Source organism: Pinus tabuliformis, chromosome X (assembly GCF_031772625.1).
Source record: "Pinus tabuliformis cultivar Carrire ecotype Pingquan chromosome X, CPIR1, whole genome shotgun sequence".
Classification (NCBI taxonomy): domain Eukaryota; kingdom Viridiplantae; phylum Streptophyta; class Pinopsida; order Pinales; family Pinaceae; genus Pinus; species Pinus tabuliformis.
Window position 1 is genome coordinate 571,018,841 of NC_142308.1, and position 20,142 is coordinate 571,038,982.

At 40.0% G+C, this 20,142-nt stretch overlaps 1 protein-coding gene across 1 annotated transcript in view; it reads left to right on the forward strand.

Annotated features, from left to right (window-relative positions):
* HIT1 (Membrane trafficking VPS53 family protein) overlaps positions 1–20,142 on the forward strand; it is a 361,304-nt gene that overhangs the window by 189,026 nt on the left and 152,136 nt on the right. The window contains exons 16-17 of the mRNA XM_089448976.1: positions 12,580–12,684; positions 12,816–12,881. Of these exons, the coding sequence (XP_089305102.1) occupies positions 12,580–12,684; positions 12,816–12,881 (171 nt within the window). The remainder of the gene's footprint in view (positions 1–12,579; positions 12,685–12,815; positions 12,882–20,142) is intronic.

The window sequence follows — 20,142 nt, forward strand, 5'->3', positions numbered from 1 at the left end:
GATGGCATTGGGTGTTACTAGTTTGGCAGTTAAAGCAGATGGTGCTTGTTGCCAATAGTTGTGGACTGGGTGGTCCTTGCTTGAGGACCGTGGCGATGAAGAACCACTTCTTGTTCTAGAAAATTTCAAGTAAAAGGTCTTTAATATTTATCATGTGACAAAGAGTGTCCAGACTTGTCTGGTCTCCTATGAGTAAAAGAAGTAGCAGGAATTTTCTCCTTGTTGCTTTCATCTGTTTGTTCCTGTTAAACTTTCCAGATATGAGAGTCTTTCTTTGCTGAAGATGCAATGATCAACATCATATGAAGACCAATGCTATCAGAATTGGACTGGACATCGAACTGGTTGACCCCAAAAATATCAACCAGAGTGGAACTGGAAAAAAAAATCTGAGCCAAAAAACTGGTCAAGCAAAAAATACATAAAATATTCATATTACAAAAAAAAAAACTAACTATAATACAAAAATAAACAAAGTCTCTCATTTATCTTATTAATCTGTTGTCACTGTTACAACACCCTCCAAAATTTCACTACATACGAATTTTTGGAGCCTACTATCACCATCATATATAAGGTTGCCTTGATCATCAAGTGTTGTTTTATGTTACTCTATGTGTATCAAGTGTTCTTGAATGTTCTCAAGTGTCGTTGCATTGATTAGAACATCTTAAGTGCATTTCATGGTCATAACATCTTGGTTGTTGTAAACTTCACTCGTACTTTGGGAATGTGTACAAGTGGCGTTTTGATGTATATTTATCATTGTTCAAGATTGTCTAAGTTTTCTCGATGAGTTGGTATGTGCCGCACATGGTTTTTTTAATCTAAACTCGTGCTGTTCACCCCTCCCTCTATATCCCACACCTAGACAAATCTTTGGTTTCAAAGCAAACCCATTGAGGTCAAGAGTGCATCAGCGCACTCTGAAGCCTTGATCGGAATCCTTCGTTGTTCGGAAGTGCGCTTTGCACACACCTTAAGCCCTTTCCCCTTCTTTGTCCTGCACTGTGCCCCTCAAGAGACTAAGTCTTTCTTTGAGAGCACTCTTTCGACTCGAAGAAGTGTGCCCTCCTTGAGTGCATGAACACACCCCGAAGGCCTTAAGATTCATCCTTCAACCTTCCCTAGTGCGCCATGCGCCTTACTAACCCTTTGAGTGCATTAGTGTACTCCAAAGGCATGAGCTTCACCCTTCAACCTTCAGACTTACGCCATGCGCCCTCCTGGGCCCGAAGGCCTCAAACCTTCATGCTTCAACGTTCAGGAGTGCGCCCTGTGCCCTCCACCTCTCCCTTGAGTGCACAACGCACTTGGGAAGCCCAAAGCTTTCCACTTCGTCCTTCCGACTTGCGCCATGCACCCTGCCTTGACTGCCTTTTCTTCTTGAGTGCATGAGCACATGACGAAGCCCCAAAGCCCCCACTTCTCAGCCCTTTAGCCTTTTAGAGTGCGCCCTTGCGCCCAAAAGCTCTCCTTGTCCCTTTGAAGTGCATTAAAAAGGAAGGAACAAAAAATCATCATGAAACAGGGTAGAATAGGAGATTTTCAGGCTGATGGTTGCTTGTCATGAGTGATTGCAGATACAATTATTCCAAGGAGAGCATGACAAGCATACACGAGGAAGATCAGGCAAAGAGGACAAATAAAAGAAGCATTGAAAGAATAAAGAACACACTTGAATCTTGGTGATCAAAGAACCCCAAAGACTCCATTAGATCAAAGACCCTTGGGAGGCTAAAGACATCAACGATTGAAGATGCACGAAGAACGAGGAACAAGTGGGAGCCATGTCACTACTGAAGAAGTCCATGTCATCAACCACTATCAGTCCCAGTCACCAAAGATAGTGACATGTCAAGTTCTCATCATATGATGATGTGGAAGTTATGATGTATTGTTGTAATCATTGTAAAGACAAATAAGTGGAAGTCCAAGAGTCATGTATGAACTAAAGAGTCATGGAAGTCCAAAAGACATGTAATACCAAAAGTCATATGTAACTCCAAAAGTCATTTGGAATTCCAAAGGTTGTAGAAGTCCAAAGGTCATTAGGAGTTGGAAAGTCAAGAGTCATGAGGATGTGAAAGGTCATGCCTCAAGTTATAAAAGGATCCTCATTTCTCATGTAAAGGACTTTTAACCTTGGCTTCTCCCACAAGGCATTAGAGAGATAGAGTTAGTACTTTTGGGGAGCAAGTAGTGGCTCTAATGCTCCACTATTGGAGCTAGTGATGTTCATTGTATTTATGTATCTTGGGACTTTTGCTTAATATCGAAGCCTTCCAGGCCAACACATTTTCACACATGGATTTTGAATGTTTTTAAGACTATTCTTTGGATGTTTATGGTTCATGTTTTGCTTTCGCATGTATTGGAGTAATTGAACTATATTGGTGATTTCGGTGCTTAACTTATTGGAAGCGTGTTGTAATGATTATAATGATCTTCGCATCTATGTGAACTATTTCGCTTGATGTTAGATGAGTCTTTCTCATTAATGTGTCTCCATGAGGGTAGTACTATTACTTCTCTCTTAGAGGGTCACTTTATTTCACCCTTCATATTAAGAGAACCTTGATACATTTGCAATTGAACACTCACAAGGTGCACTCGCTTGCTCATTCAAAAGGACATTTGTGAGCTCTCTTTTGCTAAAGTTGAGATAAGCAAAAGGTCTTTTGTCTGGGAGGGAGGTTTGAAAATTAATTTTAGGGAATTTACTGTTTCATCAACCTATAGTTCCACACTTGGGATCCTTGGTGTGAGGTTTTCTATGAAGTAGAGCTTTTTGGTGTAATTCTTACTTTAGAATCTAGAGGATTGAACACTTTGCTTTTTCATTGGTATTGATCTGCTGAATCTGTTGCACAATTGAAAGAAGCTAGATTAGCAATTATGCCTAGTTTGTTTTGAAGCTTTCTTATGCTTTCAAAATGGTTCAAAATAATATGTAGTTTTTGTTCATATCATTTCATAATTCAAATTGAAAGTGTCCTTTGAATAAAACCGAGTGTAAATTGAAAAATATTTATGCAAAGTTGTCTTTGAGAATATGAAAATATCTTGCTTAGTGAGGTGGTGTTAAATCTCCTAATATGAGCCCAAATTTATTTTCTCATGGCCATTATTTATTCCCAACAATTTATTTAATTAACCAAATAAACTTTGAATTGCCAAAAACTAAAATCACTAGTATTTTAACCTCTAGAAATTACATGCAATGGAAATAAAAATTTGGAGAGATCAATCACATATTACAATGGATAAATACCCACAACAATTATTTATCATTCATTAACCTGGAAAACCAGGGTTTTCAACCCACAAAGAATTACAAGAAAAAATACATTTACTGGAACCTGCAACTTGAACCTGCAACTTGGCCCCCACTGGATGAATTTGACCTCCTGGAAATTGGCCTCTGAAGGAATTTGGCTTGGAGAATTTCGGCCCAACAATTTGCCCACAATTCAACTCTGCTCCTCCCCTTCGAGCTGCCATTGTGCCTTTGCAAATTCACCCATAGAAAATCGGCTTCTCCAATCAAATCAACCTCCCTCTCTCTTTTGCAACTCGGTCCTGCAATCCCCAACAATTTAGCCTCCTAGATACACCCTCGAATCCTCTTGCACTTTTCCTCCTCTGCCTGTCAGTCCATTGAGCCACTCGCACTAGAGACAATCTCTTTCTCTTGTTATGTCTACCCTCTTGTGTCTTTACGCCTTCCTTAGGCTTCTTTTTGTAATCTTCATTAAACCTAGATCCCTAATCCTAATTTCCCTTCTAAAAGATCTTGGAGATTAATGGTTGAGATCATTTCTAAGTCAAATAATTAAATTATTTATTCTTTGAAAATGACTTAATAGTCCATAATAATTAAAGGACTTTAATTATTGTACTTTTCCTAAATTAGCCTTAGGAAAGAAGACATAAATCACTTACTCCACTAAGCAAGGACCTAAAGAGGCAATAAATCATCTTCCACATATTAAGACACCAAGCGTATGCAGAACACCTTCCAAAGCTACTATAAGCTTCAACCGATGGCAGATCAAATTCTTTGTTACTTGGAGTATCTATTCTTAAAGAGATGTTATTCTATGCTTTTTTGAAAATGCATTAGATATTTTGTAATAAAGAATATAAAGTACATCAATAATGATAAATGTCGTTTCCCTACATAAGTGAGTTGGGTAAGCACATCTACTTTAGCTCCAGTTTTGACGGATCTAGCTATTTCGTAAAAACATACATCCTAGTGGAGAGGTGCATAGCCAACCCTGATGTAATTTTTAATTTCCCTGTTAAAATTGGCAACCAGGGCAAAGTTTCATGTGGGTCATCTTATTCATGGCTGATAATATTTTTATTAGATTCCTCTCGTCGAGAGGTGTAGGATTGATATAAAGATCATCCGATTCCAATAAGTATTCATGGAGATATGAATTTATTTTGATTATGGAATTATTATCAAGCCGACCTACAACTAATGTAGGCTCAGAAGCCCAACAGTCGCATCTATTCACCCACCAACATTGTGTATAAATATAAGAGGACTTTTCCTCATTTGGAGTCACTCATCTCATCACATCTCTCTCTCTCTCTCTACTACGCAGAAATGAGTCTCTTCTCTACTACGCTGAAATGGGTCTCTCTCTCACACATGTGAAGCCGGAAGCTGTTGAATTTGAAGCTGCAACTGTAGAAGTAAAGATTGACTTGCGTGGCCTAGAAGATCTCCTCTTTGGAACTGCGCTGTAGGTTCATCTGAACCTCCTCTGAAAGCCGCAACTTTTGGTGGTGGAATGAAGTCAATCTGATGAATGGTTTGCAAGATATCGACTGCCCTAGTTTGAAGTGGGAAACTGTTGAAATTGAAGCTGCAACTGTAGAAGTAAAGATTGACCTGCATGGCCTAGAATATCTCCTCTTTGGAACTGCGCTGTAGGTTCATCTGAACCTCCTCTGAAAGCCGCAACTTTTGGTGGTGGAATGAAGTCAATCCGACGAACGGTTTGCAAGATATCGTCTGCCCTAGTTTGATAATGAAGCCGCTAATGCTGATGCTCTTGATCTAGGGTTTGCTACTGCTGATATGAATCAGATTTATTGTACTATTTCTCTCTGCTGAATTATTGAAGATAAAAGAAGATTTGATCAAAGGGTTTCCCCACACATTGTGGGGTTTGTCCCTGGCTAGCCGCCACATCTTGTGTCTCTTGTCTTGGTTTGTTTTCTGTCGATCGTTTAATGTTCTATCTGCACTTTACTTTATGTACGTGTGATTGCTAATCTTTGGAATATAATAAGGAAAATAAGTAAACTGTTATAAGCATAGAACATACCATAATTTAACCATAACTTAACATGGTATCAGAGCTAAGGTGAAGACAAAGCCCGAGCAAGAGCAAGAGCAATCATCGAAGAGAAGATTGGCAAGGCTATCCTAAAAGAACTATGGGGTCCTCAACATTTTCTGCTGAAGACAAGCTCCGTGAGAAAGCTGACTATCACGGATGGAAGATGTCTATCTATCTAACCCTTGAGAATCAAGGAGTGTTGGATCATGTGAGAGGCAATATTGTTGAGCCTCCATCAAATGCATCTGCTGCTTCCTGGAACAAATGAAAAAATGAAGAAGTCAAAACAATAGAAGATCATCCGGGACTCTATCGTCAAGCACTTGGTGGCCTACATCTCTGAACTGGACACCTCCAAGGAAATCTACGATAGACTGGTGAGTTTATTTAAAGTTAATGATGCAAATCAAGTTTTGTTTCTTAGAAATAAGCTGAGGGAAATCAAGAAGGGTAAAGATGAAAGTATGCAAACATACTTCTTAAGAATCACCGAGATCAAGAACGATCTCCTATCTATTGGGGAAACTATTACTGACAGAGAAATGGCACTCACAACTCTTGGAGGATTTCCATTTGAATGGTGTGTGTTCAGGACTACTCTTTTGAACTATAATGTAATTCCTCGTTTCGAGGAATTAATGGCTAGATGCATTCAAGAAGAAACAGGGGAAGAAGTGCAAGAAATGCCCATGCCTAAAGGTCCTCCTGCTGCCTTTTCTTCTCATGCAAAGAAAAGAAATAATTCCGGGACTAAATCAAAAGGAAAGGCTGGACCTAAGGCTAGAAGAAAATGACGATGTTACATTTTCGATAAAGCAAGTCACTATGTATGAGATCATGAGCATCATGATGAATGAGATTAAGGACATAAAGGGCAACATGAGATCATGGACATATAGGATAGCATGATGATGATGCACACTAGTTTGAGCAGCATTATGATGGATAAAATCATGGACATGGGCAGCATGATGATAATCATGATTAGAGAAGCATGGTACAGTATGCAGTGGTGCAACTCGAAATCCCTCTGATGGCGATCAAAGGAATGACAAATTCAACAGCAAAGGTAAGAGGAGAGCTGGGAATCAAGGAAGAGGACAAGCATTCAAGAAGGCTAGAAATTCTAGGATGTATTAACTGCACCTGACCTCAAAAGGAACCTAGTGTCCATCTTGGCAATGGAAGACAGAGGCTACAAGGTAACCTTCAGCAATGGCAAGGTATGTATATGGAAAAATAATGTTAAAGATGCCTTTACTCTTGGGTTTAGTGTTGATTCATTATATCAGGCCGATGGAAGTCCGCTAGGTGTCATGTCTTGTGACACAACTCTTTAATCTGAACTTTGGCATCGGAGGTTTGCCCACCTTCATTACAAAGCTCTACCCGATGTAAGACAGATGGTAACAGGGATGCCCGAATTCCAAGTAGAGAAAGAAGGTGTATGTCCGGGATGTGCCAAAGAAAAGCTCAAAAGGGGACCATTCCCCTCAAGCCAAAGCAAGACCTCCGATATATTACAATTGGTTTACTCAGGCATACCTGAGGTTGGCATTAAGAGGGAGACTACTACACCACATACTCCTGAGCAGAATGGTGTGGTGGGAAGGAAGAACCACACGATGATGGAAGATGTCCGGACCATGCTACATGATCAAAGACTTCCAAAGTTTCTATGGGCTGAAACTACAATCACCGTCATATATGTACAAAATCGATGCCCTCATCAAGCATTGGGTTCCTAAACTCCTGAAGAAATGTTCACCACCGGTCAACGGGAAGTCGTGATTAGTCATGATGTCACCTTTGACAAAGATATGGCTCTCAGCAAGGTGGACAATCTGCTGACTTTGAGTAGCTCTCAAGAAGCCGACACTAGGGAACCGAAAGAAAAGGATGATGAATCAATGCCTGATGTAGAAGAACCCATGGATTCGATTGATCCTCATCCACATGAGCCTTCCTCTTCTAGGAAGAGGCCTTCATGGCTTAGGGGGATACTTGATGATGCTGAAGGACATGCTGCACCCTGAGGAACCTTCCATCAAAGAAAGAAACTTAACAGGTATCAGGGATACTTGACCATCATGAGCACGATCATACAAAATGAACCTTCATCATTCTCAGATGTCATCAAGCATTAACTATGGAAGGATGCTATGACCATAGAATATGAGTCTATTATGGAGAATGATGTCTGGGAAGTAGTTCCCAGACCCTGGACAATACAATTGTTACTTCAAAATGGCTTTACAAGATAAAGCATGCAGCAAATGGAAGTATGGAAAAGTATAAAGTTCATTTTGTTGGTCGTGGTTTATCCCAGAAGGGAGGTATAGACTATGATATTTGCACCTGTTGCCAGATATACGACCATCTGCTTGATCATAGCCCTTGTGGCTTCACAAGGATGGAACCTACATCAGATGGATGTTAAGACTGCATTCTTGCATGGTTCTATCAAAGAAGAGGTCTATGTGGAGCAACCTGAAGGATTTGAGATTTATGATTGAAAATCTCATGTATGCAGGTTGAAGAAGGCTCTCTATGGGCTGAAACAAGCACCCCGAGCATGGTATGAGAGGATCGATAGCTACTTGATGAAGCTGGGATTCACTAGGAGTGAAGCTGATCCTAACCTTTACTTTAAGGTTGAAGATGACAAGCCTCTCATACTGGTGTTGTATGTGGATGACCTCTTTCTAACAGGTGCAAACCCTCTCATTCACAAATGTAAGAGGGAAATGGCTTCTGAATTTGAAATGAAGGACCAAGGACTTGAAGTGTGGTAGAAGCCAAGGGAAATTTTCCTATCTCAAGGAAAATATGTGGTAAAGATATTGGAAAGATTCGGTATGATGGACTGCAAGCGTGTGACTACCTCGAGGATCTTAACTTTTAGAAGTTATATGGTAGTGATGTCGGACCAGACTTGGGAAATGCCTCTGAGTTTCAAAAACTCATTCGCATTGATGTTCTTGGTGAACCTCCGTCTGAACATATGTTTTGCAGTTAGCATTGTGAGCTCATATTTGGTTGAGCCTCACTGGATTGATGCCAGGAATCTTCTAAGATGTCATCAGGACACAATCTCTCATGGATTAAGATACACTGCCAGAGATGTGAGACTACTTGGATATACTGATGTTGATTGGGCAGGCAGTGTGGTGGACCGTAAGAGCACTTCCGGGTACTGTTTCACCTTGGGATCTGCTTCGATATCCTGGATGAGCAGGAAGCAGAAGTCGGTGGCTTTGAGCACCGCCGAAGCAGGATACATTGTTGCTAGCATAACCTCGTGTGAGGCAGTCTGGTTGCGAAAGCTCTTCAGTGAGCTGTTTGGATTTACATTGGATACCACTGTTGATTCTCTGTAACAACCAGAGGTGGGATTCAATTATTGAGGAATCGCGTATTCGTCAATTGCTCCAGCAGATAGACATCATCTGGGATATGGTAAGTCGATGAGCAAGGAAGCTCCATCACATTAAGATGATGTACAGGTTGATACACCTTGTCAAAGCTCTGAGGAAAGATCTAATCTGTGATTTTCCCAAACGACTTGGAGTCGGCAAGAAACCTTTGTACAAGGGTCCTGCATGTTGCATACATTGAGCTCTGGGAGCTCTGAGGGCTTGCGGTTCCTACTGGAGCAACATATGACCACACGGTGTCTCACCCTCCCCTAGTGGTGCACACTGGAACAAGATGATTCGCTCTCTTGTGGGACAAGATGATTCGCTCTCTTGTGGAACAGGATGATTCGCTCTCTTGTGTAGCAGGATGATTAGTTCTCCTGTGAGGCCTGGATTGATGTGTTCTCCATGGCAGCCTGGATTGATGTGTTCTCCACGGCGATTGTAGCAGGATTGATGTGTTCTCCTGTGAGGACAGGATTGATTAGTTCTCTTGTCGATGCATCCTACCCATGTAGTCTGGGACTCATGGGAAGTACCTCTCATCTGATCAATGAGCAGGGAAATGAAGTTAGGGACCATAGTAGTACTGATGGACGCATTGTTGTATCTACCGTACTCCCTACGCTAGGATGACCTCCATTGATCTGGGATCAATGATACTGGTCTGGGACCAGTGGTAGGAGTTGTACCATACTATGACGCTGACTTCGGGTCGATTGAGATTGGTCTGGGACCAGTGGTACATACTCCGAGACTGACTTCGTGTCAGTGCAGTACTGGTCTGGGACCTGTGTGGGTCAGTTGAGACTAGTCTGGGACCAGTGGTACACTCTCTGAGACTGCGATACTGGTATGGGACCAGTGGTAGGAGTTGTACCATACTATGACACTGACTTCGGGTTGGTTGAGACTGGTCTGGGACCAGTGGTACATACTCTGAGATTGACTTCGTGTCAGTGCAATACTGGTCTGGGACCAGTGAGAGTGGTACATACTATGACGCTGACTTCGGGTCGGTTGAGACTGGTCTGGGACCAGTGGTACACTCTCTGAGACTGCGATACTGGTCTGGGACCAGTGGTAGAAGTGGTACTTACTATGAAGCTGACCTCGGGTTGGCTGAGACTGGTCTGGGACCAGTGGTACGCACTCTGAGACTGACTTTGAGTCAGTGGAGGATGATACTGGTCTAGGACCAGTGGAGTTGTACTCACTATGACGTTGACTTCGGGTTGGTTGAGACTGGTCTGGGACCAGTGGTATATACTCTGAGACTGACTTTGAGTCAGTATGATACATCCTCGATCATTTCTTCTTCTTCATAATTCGGTCAGAAGCAGAGCAGAGCAGAACAATGCAAGAGCAGAGCCGAACAGAGCAAAACAATACAGATTAGTGCAGGGCAGAACAAGAAAAAGTAGAACAGGCAAAATAGAGTAGAGCAGGGCAAGGGTCAGGCTGTACAGGGCAGTGCATTTGATGGATGAATAGTAACGACCGATAGACAGATTGCAGATGAAGTTCTCCATGGTTGAGAGGGAGTGTTAAAATTGGCAACCAGGGCAAAACTTCATGTGGGTCATCTTATTCATGGCTGATAATATTTTTATTAGATTCCTCGTCGAGAGGTGTAGGATTGATATAAAGATCATCCGATTCCAATAAGTATTCATGGAGATATGAATTTATTTTGATTATGGAATTATTATCAAGCCGACCTACAACTCATGTAGGCTCAGAAGCCCAACAATCGCATCTATTCACCCACCAACGTTGTGTATAAATATAAGAGGACTTTTCCTCATTTGGACTCACTCATCTCATCACATCTCTCTCTACGCAGAAATGAGTCTCTTCTCTACGCTAAAATGGGTCTCTCTTTCACACATGTGAAGCCGGAAGTTGTTGAATTTGAAGTTGCAACTGCAGAACTAAAGATTGACTTGCGTGGCCTAGAAGATCTCCTCTTTGGAACTGCGCTGTAGGTTCATCTGAACCTCCTCTGAAAGCCGCAATTTTTGGTGGTGGAATGAAGTCAATCTGATGAACAATTTACAAGATATCGACTGCCTTAGTTTGAAGCCGGAAACTGCTGAAACTGAAGCTGCAACTGCAGAAGTAAAGATTGACCTGCGTGGCCTAGAAGATCTCCTCTTTGGAACTGCGCTATAGGTTCATCTGAACCTCCTCTGAAAGCCGCAACTTTTGGTGGTGGAATGAAGTCAATCCGACGAACGGTTTGCAAGATATCGTTTGCCCTAGTTTGATAATGAAGCCGCTAATGCTGATGCTGTTGATCTAGGGTTTGCTACTGCTGATATGAATCAGATTTATTGTACTATTTCTCTCTGCTGAATTATTGAAGATAAAAGAAGATTTGATCAAAGGGTTTCCCCACACATTGTGGGGTTTGTCCCTGGCTAGCCGCCACATCTTGTGTCTCTTGTCTTGGCTTGTTTTCTGTCGATGTTTAATGTTCTATCTGTACTTTACTTTATGTACGTGTGATTGCTAATCTTTGGAATATAATAAGGAAAAGAAGTAAACTGTTATAAGCATAGAACATACCATAACTTAACCATAACTTAACAAGCGTATGCAGAACACCTTCCAAAGCTACTATAAGCTTCAACAGATGGCAGATCAAATTCTTTGTTACTTGGAGTATCTATTCTTAAAGAGATGTTATTCTATGCTTTTTTGAAAATACATCAGATATTTTTTAATAAAGAATATAAAGTACATCAATAATGATAAATGCCGTTTTCCTACATAAGTGAGTTGGGTAAGCACATCTACTTTAGCTCCAGTTTTGACGGATCTAGCTATTTCGTAAAAACATACACCCTAGTGGAGAGGTGCATAGCCAACCCTGATGTAATTTTTAATTCCCCCAAATGAGCCAATCAGGTACCTTAAGAGAGGTTGCCCGACACCCACTTTTCCAGCAAAAGAAATGCCTCTCAGCCAGATCATATCCCACAAACTCCTTCCATGCTATTATATTTTCCGCAAACCATAATTGGAAAGATGGATTCTATGCTGAATGCGAATATAGTGATCTCCAGCTATTAATCATGAACGTGGTGTGTAAGTCATGGAAAGAATCTCGATATGTAATAAATAAAATAGTAATGTGCATGAAGAAACTGATTTTTTAGTAGACAGAAAAAAATTGTGCAATAATATTTTATATATGGCGAACATTCCTAATTATGCTAGTGGACTTAATAAAAGGTAACCGAATCCTCTATACGAAACCATATCTTGATAGTTTTGGAGAATACACTCTTCTGAATCTGTGGTTATTGAGTGACAAATATCGTGGACTTTATTAAGGTAAACAAACCCTCCATACAAAACTGTCTCTTGATAGATTTTCGACAATAGATTCTTCTGGATGTGTGGTTTATTGAGTGACAAATATCTCTCTCATGGGAGAATGAGTTGTATTTGATGGTTCATTTTAGCTTAGCATAAGCGAATTGGTTACAATATTGTTTTAGCCATTGAATTGTGATCTTTAACACCTACTTTTAACGAGCTTTTAATTGGAATTCTATGATAGAGAACCAGAACCTGCATTTGTTTCCTTTTACGCTTTTAATCAACTTAAAAATAACCTTTCTCACATGTTGCTGAGCAGTGGTAGATTTATGTCAAATTTTAAGTGTAATGTTCATTTTGATTTGTCGTTAAGATTGTCATAGAGTAGATTTTGGAAATGATGGCTGCTGAACAAAGTTCCTGTTACCTAAATATTTATATCTTAATGTTCTCCTTTGGTTTATCAGGTCTTTCAAAGAATACTTAGAGCATATGCTGGGAAGCTTTCTGCCAGGTTACCTAGAGGAGGGACTGGCATTGTTGCAACAGCCACTGGTACTGATCAAATAAAGGTACCATATGAGATTTGAAATAAATGATTTTACTTTTTAAATCTATATAGCTTTCTGGTAAGGGCTATAGTGTTTCTCTTTAGAAAAGTGAAGTTGTTCATTTTCTCTTACACTTAAGTGTTATTGAACAGACTTCTGACAGGGATGAGAGAGTGATATGCTATATAGTAAATACTGCTGAATACTGTCATGAAACGGTGAGCCGCATCTTTATTTATTTTGGAAACATGTTGTAAAATGTTTATCATATAATCTTAAGCCATGCATACCTATTGTCATTCTATTTTATATAGTCTACCATTTATTTCCTTGTAGAGCTAGCAATTTGGGAATGATTAGTTTTCAATATTAATGTTTAAGTAATATGGTCAATTGGCATCCATAATGTAAATGGTTGCTGCTCAAGTAAAATGGTCTTTTCAAGAAAAGGCATATAGACCTGTCTACAATTTTTCTTTTTAATTAAACTTTTGCTTATTTGTTACAATTGCTTTTGTAGTGAATATATGGTGAATATGTTGATAAATAGATTCTTATTAAACATCCAAGAGATGAGAGTGGTATGTAGGATCTTGCCAATCTTGCGTAGTCACCACCTTCTTGGGATCAACTCGTACTCCCTCCTGGCTTACAATGTGACGCAAATATTCAACCTTAGGAGCCCCAAAACCACAATTGGAGGGCTTCATGAATAATTGGTTGTCTCTCAAGAGTTGGAAGGACTTATCAACATGCTCTTTGTGCGATTCCCCTGCTTTATTGTAGATCAAGATATCATTGAAGAAGACCAACACAAAATTGCATAGCAAGGTTTTGAAATTCTTGTTCACAATGCTCTGGAAAGTGGATGGAACGTTACAAAGACCAAAAGGCATAACTAGAAACTCCTAATGACCTTTGTGTGTTCTGAAGATTGTCTTAAGGATGTTCATTGTTCGTATATTTCATCCTGACTTGGTGGTATCTAGAATGTAGATCAAGATTAGTGAAACAGTTTTTTCCATGAAGTTCATTTAGGAGATCATCGGTAACTAGGATGGGAAATTTGTCCTTGATCATCAACTTATTGAGAGCCTAAAAATTTGTGGGTGTGTAAGGGCTTGGACTAGGATGTATGACCCCTTCTTCCAACAGTTCCTGAATGATCTTTTCTATTTCTTTCTTTTGTGTAAAAAACTATCCGTAAGGATGTGCATTTGGTGGTTGACTTCCTAGAATTAGGGGAATGCCATGGTCATGCTTTCCTTGACAAGGGATTTAATGTAATGTCCCCAAATTTTGGATTACCTGGAGAGGTGGTTAGGAGGGTTTTCCAGAGCTTGTGTCATCCTGGTCATAGGAGCAAGATTACTCCATTGGTGGGCTTGGAGGGTTTTAGAGGGGTTTTATGGGTCTGACTCGGATCGCTTACCATATTTCATCATCATGATCAATTTTGCATGATTTTCCCTCGGTTCTATTGCATTCTGACGATTTTTGTAAAACAATGTTATTAACAGGCACATTTTAATTAATTACATCTAAGGTGTTGTTTCAGGCTGATTACTTGGAGAAACACCCTAGTGTAATAGTTCATTGGAATCAGGGTGAAAAGATCTATAGGGTAGGATGATAAAAAGGGGCTTTGGGTGGCCAATGTGACCACAGAGGCGAATTAAGCATTTTTCAACATTAAAAGTGACTTTAATTAGTTTTTAAAAGTCACTTTATTAAATAAAGAAAAGAAAAGTGTTTTTAAATATTTAATTGGAGGGAAAAGGTAAGTGAGTTATAAAAAGGGAAATGAAGGGGTGTCTCCTTATTCATTCGCGCATTTTGAGTTTTGGAGAGAAGAGCTCTTAAAGAGCTTTCTTGAGGAGAAATATAGGGTTTTGGAACCCTAGCCGACATAGCAAACTGCGGTATTGAAACTAGACACCCTAGTTAGATGTGAGAGTGAAATTACACAAATTTCACAGTTGAGCTTCAATGGAGATCAAGATTTACAAGAAATATTGAGGTACCCAGGTGTTATTAGTTGATTTTAAAATATTACTTGGTATCTTCTGTCAATTTCTTTCAAGTTGAAGGAGATCCATTAGACCAACGATTTTCCTAGCCTTTGGGGAATTGATTTGTTGGAAGAATGAGTGAGAAGGAGACTGGGTCCTATTCCATACAGTGGCTGACTCCAAGGATCGAGTTTCCTAGTTGTACGCTGGCAAATTTGAATAGAGAAGGAGACCCAACTCTTTCCAAGAGAATCTGATCGCTTCAGTTTTCTGGGTCAAATCCCTTGTTAAGAAGAGGTCTTTCATTATATTCTTATCTGGCCGAGTTCTGGAACTAACTGAGGTCGAGTTAGCTTGTTTTGGAGCCATAGCCTTTGCCAAACTAGTGCTGAGCGTGTGAATGTCGTGGGGACAAATTTCTGAGAAACTAAAGGCTGAGCGTATCACTGTTTGAAGGGAAAATTCCTTATCTAGAAGCCACTTCTTATTACAATTTTTTTGTGGGCATTATCTCTAAGTTGGAACATAAACTCTCTCCTTAACAATGCATATTATGTTGCTTCTGGAGCTGCGTTGGCTATAAGCTCGTGGAAGTGTCATTTTAGGTGGTTTGTATCGGCTGTTGCTTGCTTGTCTGGGCATATAACAACAATTAGAAGTTTGAACTACAGGCCTTCACCTGGGATAGTATATCTCTGCTTCATGTGTGGGAGCAACATTATAACCTCTGTGGGGACTAATATATGCTAGGTTCCTCTTGTAACTATGTTATGCATTTATTTCCTGGAAGATGATGGTCTGTAATATCTATTATAGTCTATGATATGAGTTTATTAATGTTGTTACAAATTTATGAACTATGAAATGAAATATCAGCAATTGGTTTTAGACTGGCCCTTTATATATGCTTCCCAATATACTTGTATTTAACACCAGAAAGTACATTTCACCTACAACAAAGTACAATTGAACTATTTGGCAAACATGCATCATTTAAATTCAAATTAAAACTCAGAAAAATTGTTAAAAAACCCACATTATTGTAAGGTGGAATACTACAGTGGTATCAGAGCATGTTCTTGGACAAGTGTTGGGTTTAAAGAGCAGATTATAACAAGGGAAAAATGCTTCCACGTAAAGAAGCACTGTTTTCCCAAATTTTTTAAAATTATGGGAAAACCTTTGGAAAGGTGATAGAGCACATGGAAGCATGGGTGTCATCAAAGGCAACAAATAAAAAAGGAATAGCGGATCCAAAGATGAAAAGGTAGCTAAGGACCAGGAAGTAAGGATTGAAGGGAGCCCAAAGGAGAATAATAGTTCAGATAAAGATAAGAGAAAGATATTAACTCATATAGAAGAGAGAGTGCTTGTAGTTGAATGTGAAGACCATGACCAAACCTCTCAAGACGAATTGGGAAAAGTCATACCTGTTGAAAATGAAGCTATCACAAATTCACCCCAACAGGTTGGAACGAGAGTTTGGGATGAAAGGAAATAAAAATTTTGGTACAAAATGCTTGTTGTCCCTTATCGAGATTGTTGAATTAGATGATGGGTACAAAGAAAATCATCACACTACGATAGTTGATGATGATTCCCAAGAGGTGTGTAAAGATGATAACACATAGGTAGTTGACGGTGCAAACCCAGACCCATCAATTGATGAGGTAGATTTTGCTCACAAGCCTACTTATGCCTATAACTTGGAAAACCAATTGAAGATGAACAAAAACAGGATTAGGGCAACCACGAGGCAATATGATGATACACTGGTACTAGTGACAAATTATTGTTGGAGAAGCATAGTGACACATGGTAGTTTGGGAGGAGAGCCTTCACTTGTAGATTTTTAGACCCTCAGAAAGGCATTGGTAGAGATGAAATCTAACTACATACGCCTCCTTTCAGACAAAGATCACCTACTCATGCTTGCTGAGATATATCATGATGCACTAGTAGGGCAAGGAGGGAGTTGATAGGCTTAATTATGATCGTGAAATTTCCCAGGAGTCCTTGAAGAGCACTCAGATGGCCCTTCAAGAATCAAAGTTGTAGGTTGAGCAACTTTATATGGAGTTGAATTGTGTACAATCTTCTATGGCAAGCATCACATAAGAGGATGCTAGATGAACTCATGATTTGATAGAGGAGCCTCTTGTGATAGTGGAGCACAAGGAACACCTAGATGAACAGGAACTTGCAAAGATGTTCCAGAGGTTTTTGATTATACACACACGGGATGTGTAGACATATATTTCAGATGGGGATACATCCATTTGGGATCCAGGTTTAGTTAACATGAGTAGAGTGGGTACTAGAGACCTTGGTTGGCAATGGGATCCAGGTGGGGTTTTCAATCATTCACCAGGTGTGAAAGATGACTATGGCATTGACAGGGTGATTGACCCAGTGACCAAACACTCATGTTCCTTCACACTTCCATCAGAGTTCTGGTCAGCACTAGTGGTGAGCTGGTTTGATGGAGGGGTGTGCAGACTTCTAGAGATGTCTTTGCACATCGTTCATGCATGGGGTTGTAGGGTGGTCAACAAGTGTTATTAAGATGGGATGGCATTTGAATGCCACTAGGCAGAGCAATATTTGGGGATGATGTTCTTCCATTGATGTATTAGGCACGTAAGCCACAGAGGAATGACACAACAATGACATCTCCATTAGCATGTGAGGAGTCATGCCACTTAAGTCTACCGGGACAGAGAAGGAGATATGACTCAAATCATAGTGGGTCCACTAGTAGGATGGCAGATACATTGGCGCATTCAGGATACCAGATGGTACAGGGTGCATCAGCTGCAGGCAACGATACCTGGTGGGGTACAAGGATATGCAATGGTGTGCAGAGGTATGCAAAGGATTATGGTGATGCATGGTTTTATGCAGTGGTGTATGGTGCTGCACAACAGGATCTCAGAGCATTGCTTCAGGGGAGACTGATTGATTGGGACATCGAGCATACCATGCTGATAAATCTATAGGGCTACAATTACAATGATTTCTCTTATACTTGATAATTGCTTGTGATGTATTTTTACCTTTTTCTTACTTATTAGCTTCTTCTTATTATGTTGTTCTTATCATCAAACAACTACCAAAAAGATGAAGATCAATAGTACACAAGAACAGAGGATGAAGGTTGCAAGCCAGGGCCAAAACCTCTCCACTTGAAAGGAAAACCCACAAATCTCTTCTCTTCTTATAAATTCTTCAAATGTCGAATTCCAAGACCTCTAGACTAAGACCAATACCCTTCCAAGACCAAGCCATACCTTCCAAATGATGTAATTCTTCTATCCAAGACAAACCTAATCAAATCTCTTCTAGCTGCACAATTTTGACCTCCAGCTACAAAATTTTGGCCCCTACTTAACAGGTCTGAAATTTTCTACCCTTGCAATAGTTGCTGCTTCCACATGTGTGAGCAAATTTAGGGCTTCGAAGGCTTCCTTTGACCTTCTCTTGGGTTCCTTCTCCTTCTAGGGCTTGTAGGTGACCTAGTAGTCATTTCGTCAACCTTCTTTCTGCAACTTTCACAACTTCGACCTTGCAGTTGCAAAACCCTAGCCTTATCTTCGCATGTGTGTGTGAGAGAGAGAAATAACCCAAACACTATATCCTTCGTCCTTCTATCCTTCTTCGCTTGCATTTCTTCGGCCTCTTCTTCGCTTGTGTGATGAGGAATGAGTGAATGTCCATAGGAGGTCAAGTTCCCTCCTATATATAGGCTTCTAAGGAGGATGACATGCCCTAATGAGGTTGACTTCTTAGCTGCTAGGCCGACTTGGTCTTGGAGGGTATTTTGACACTTTTAAATACAAAAATAATTCTTTTGACATGTTACAATGTGCCCAATGGGGTCTTCTTCATATGACAATGACTCTATTGACTTCTTGACACTAGGACAAGCCCTAGAAGTACTCAATGGGTGCTTGACCTCTAAATAAAATGACCTCGAGCATGAAACCCGTGCTACAAAAAATAACAATAATAGTTTTCTTTCTTTTTACAATATACAAGAGTACATTTCATATTTATGAAGACTGAACCTAGGTACACATTTTAACACTCCCTCTTAACTAGGGAGGTATTCATAATGGTACATAGACATTCTCATATTGAAGAGATCTCATCAGAAGAGTCAGATTGTTAAGCCATCTTATAAGCTATCATTTCAGCTTATCTCTTTACATCTCATCATACCAACCAACATTGTCAATTTGTCACATGGCAAGGCCTTGACTAACCGCTCTATCCCTCCACAAGATCAGAGCACAATGCTAGTGAGACCAACGATTGATAGACACCATCATCATTGTCTCTCAAGGCACATACCCCACTCGGGTGTTCAAAGAGTATGTCCTTTTAGGACAATTTCTATCTTGGAATAACACATCCTCAAGGAATTTTCTCTTCGACTACTCTTACCTATTGGATTCCCTACCTCATCCTCAAAGAGTGTCAGAAACCAAATGCTTACCCAATCCTCCATTCTTTCTTCACAAAGCGAAGACAAGTACGATGTGTCTATCTCTCCGTCTCAACTAGGGAGGATATATCAACCAATCCAAGCTTGTCTTTCAAATACACAAGCTCCTTATTAGGAAGAGATTTTGTCAAAATGTCAGCTACTTGCTCATCCGTGGAAATATACTGCAGTTGCAACACTCCATCTTGCACCAACTTTCGTATGTAATGATACTTGTTATTTATGTGCTTTTTCTTTCCATGAAACACTTGGTCTTCAGACAAACTTATGCAATTGGCATTACCACAATGTATAATCGTAGGGTCCATCGGTCCTTAAAACAGGTCGGACAACAACTTCCTTAACCAGATAACTTCTCTGGTTACTTCACATGCTGCGATGTATTCAGCTTCAACACTACTCAAAACGATTGATTCTTGCTTTCTACTCATCCATGATATCACAGAGGATCCCAAACTAAAACATCCTCCAGTAGTGCTTCTTCCATTTGTCTCACTGCCTCCCCAATCAAAATCTATATATCCAATCAATTGGACATCATTCTTTCTATCATACTTCAGGCAATAGTGGATTGTTCCTCGCAGATATCTCAATATATGCTTGGCTGCTATCCAATGGTCATATTTGGGCTCTATTTGAAATTGACTGAGAATATTCACTACAAAACAAATGTCTGGTCTAGTATTTACCAAATACATCAGAGTGCCAACCAATTTCCTATACCTTGTTGTATCCACAGGGCTTGAATCATAATTCCTTAGCCTCTTCAAATTTGTGATCATAGGGGTTATCATAGGTTTGCAATCCATCATGTCAAACCTCTGCAACATCTCAATCACATATTTTCCTTGACATATATATATCTCATTGGGTCCCTGCCAAACTTCTAACCCCAAGTAATAGTGCATTATGTTGAAGAATCTAGGGCATCTAGGTAGGATGAGATTCTTCTGACGATGA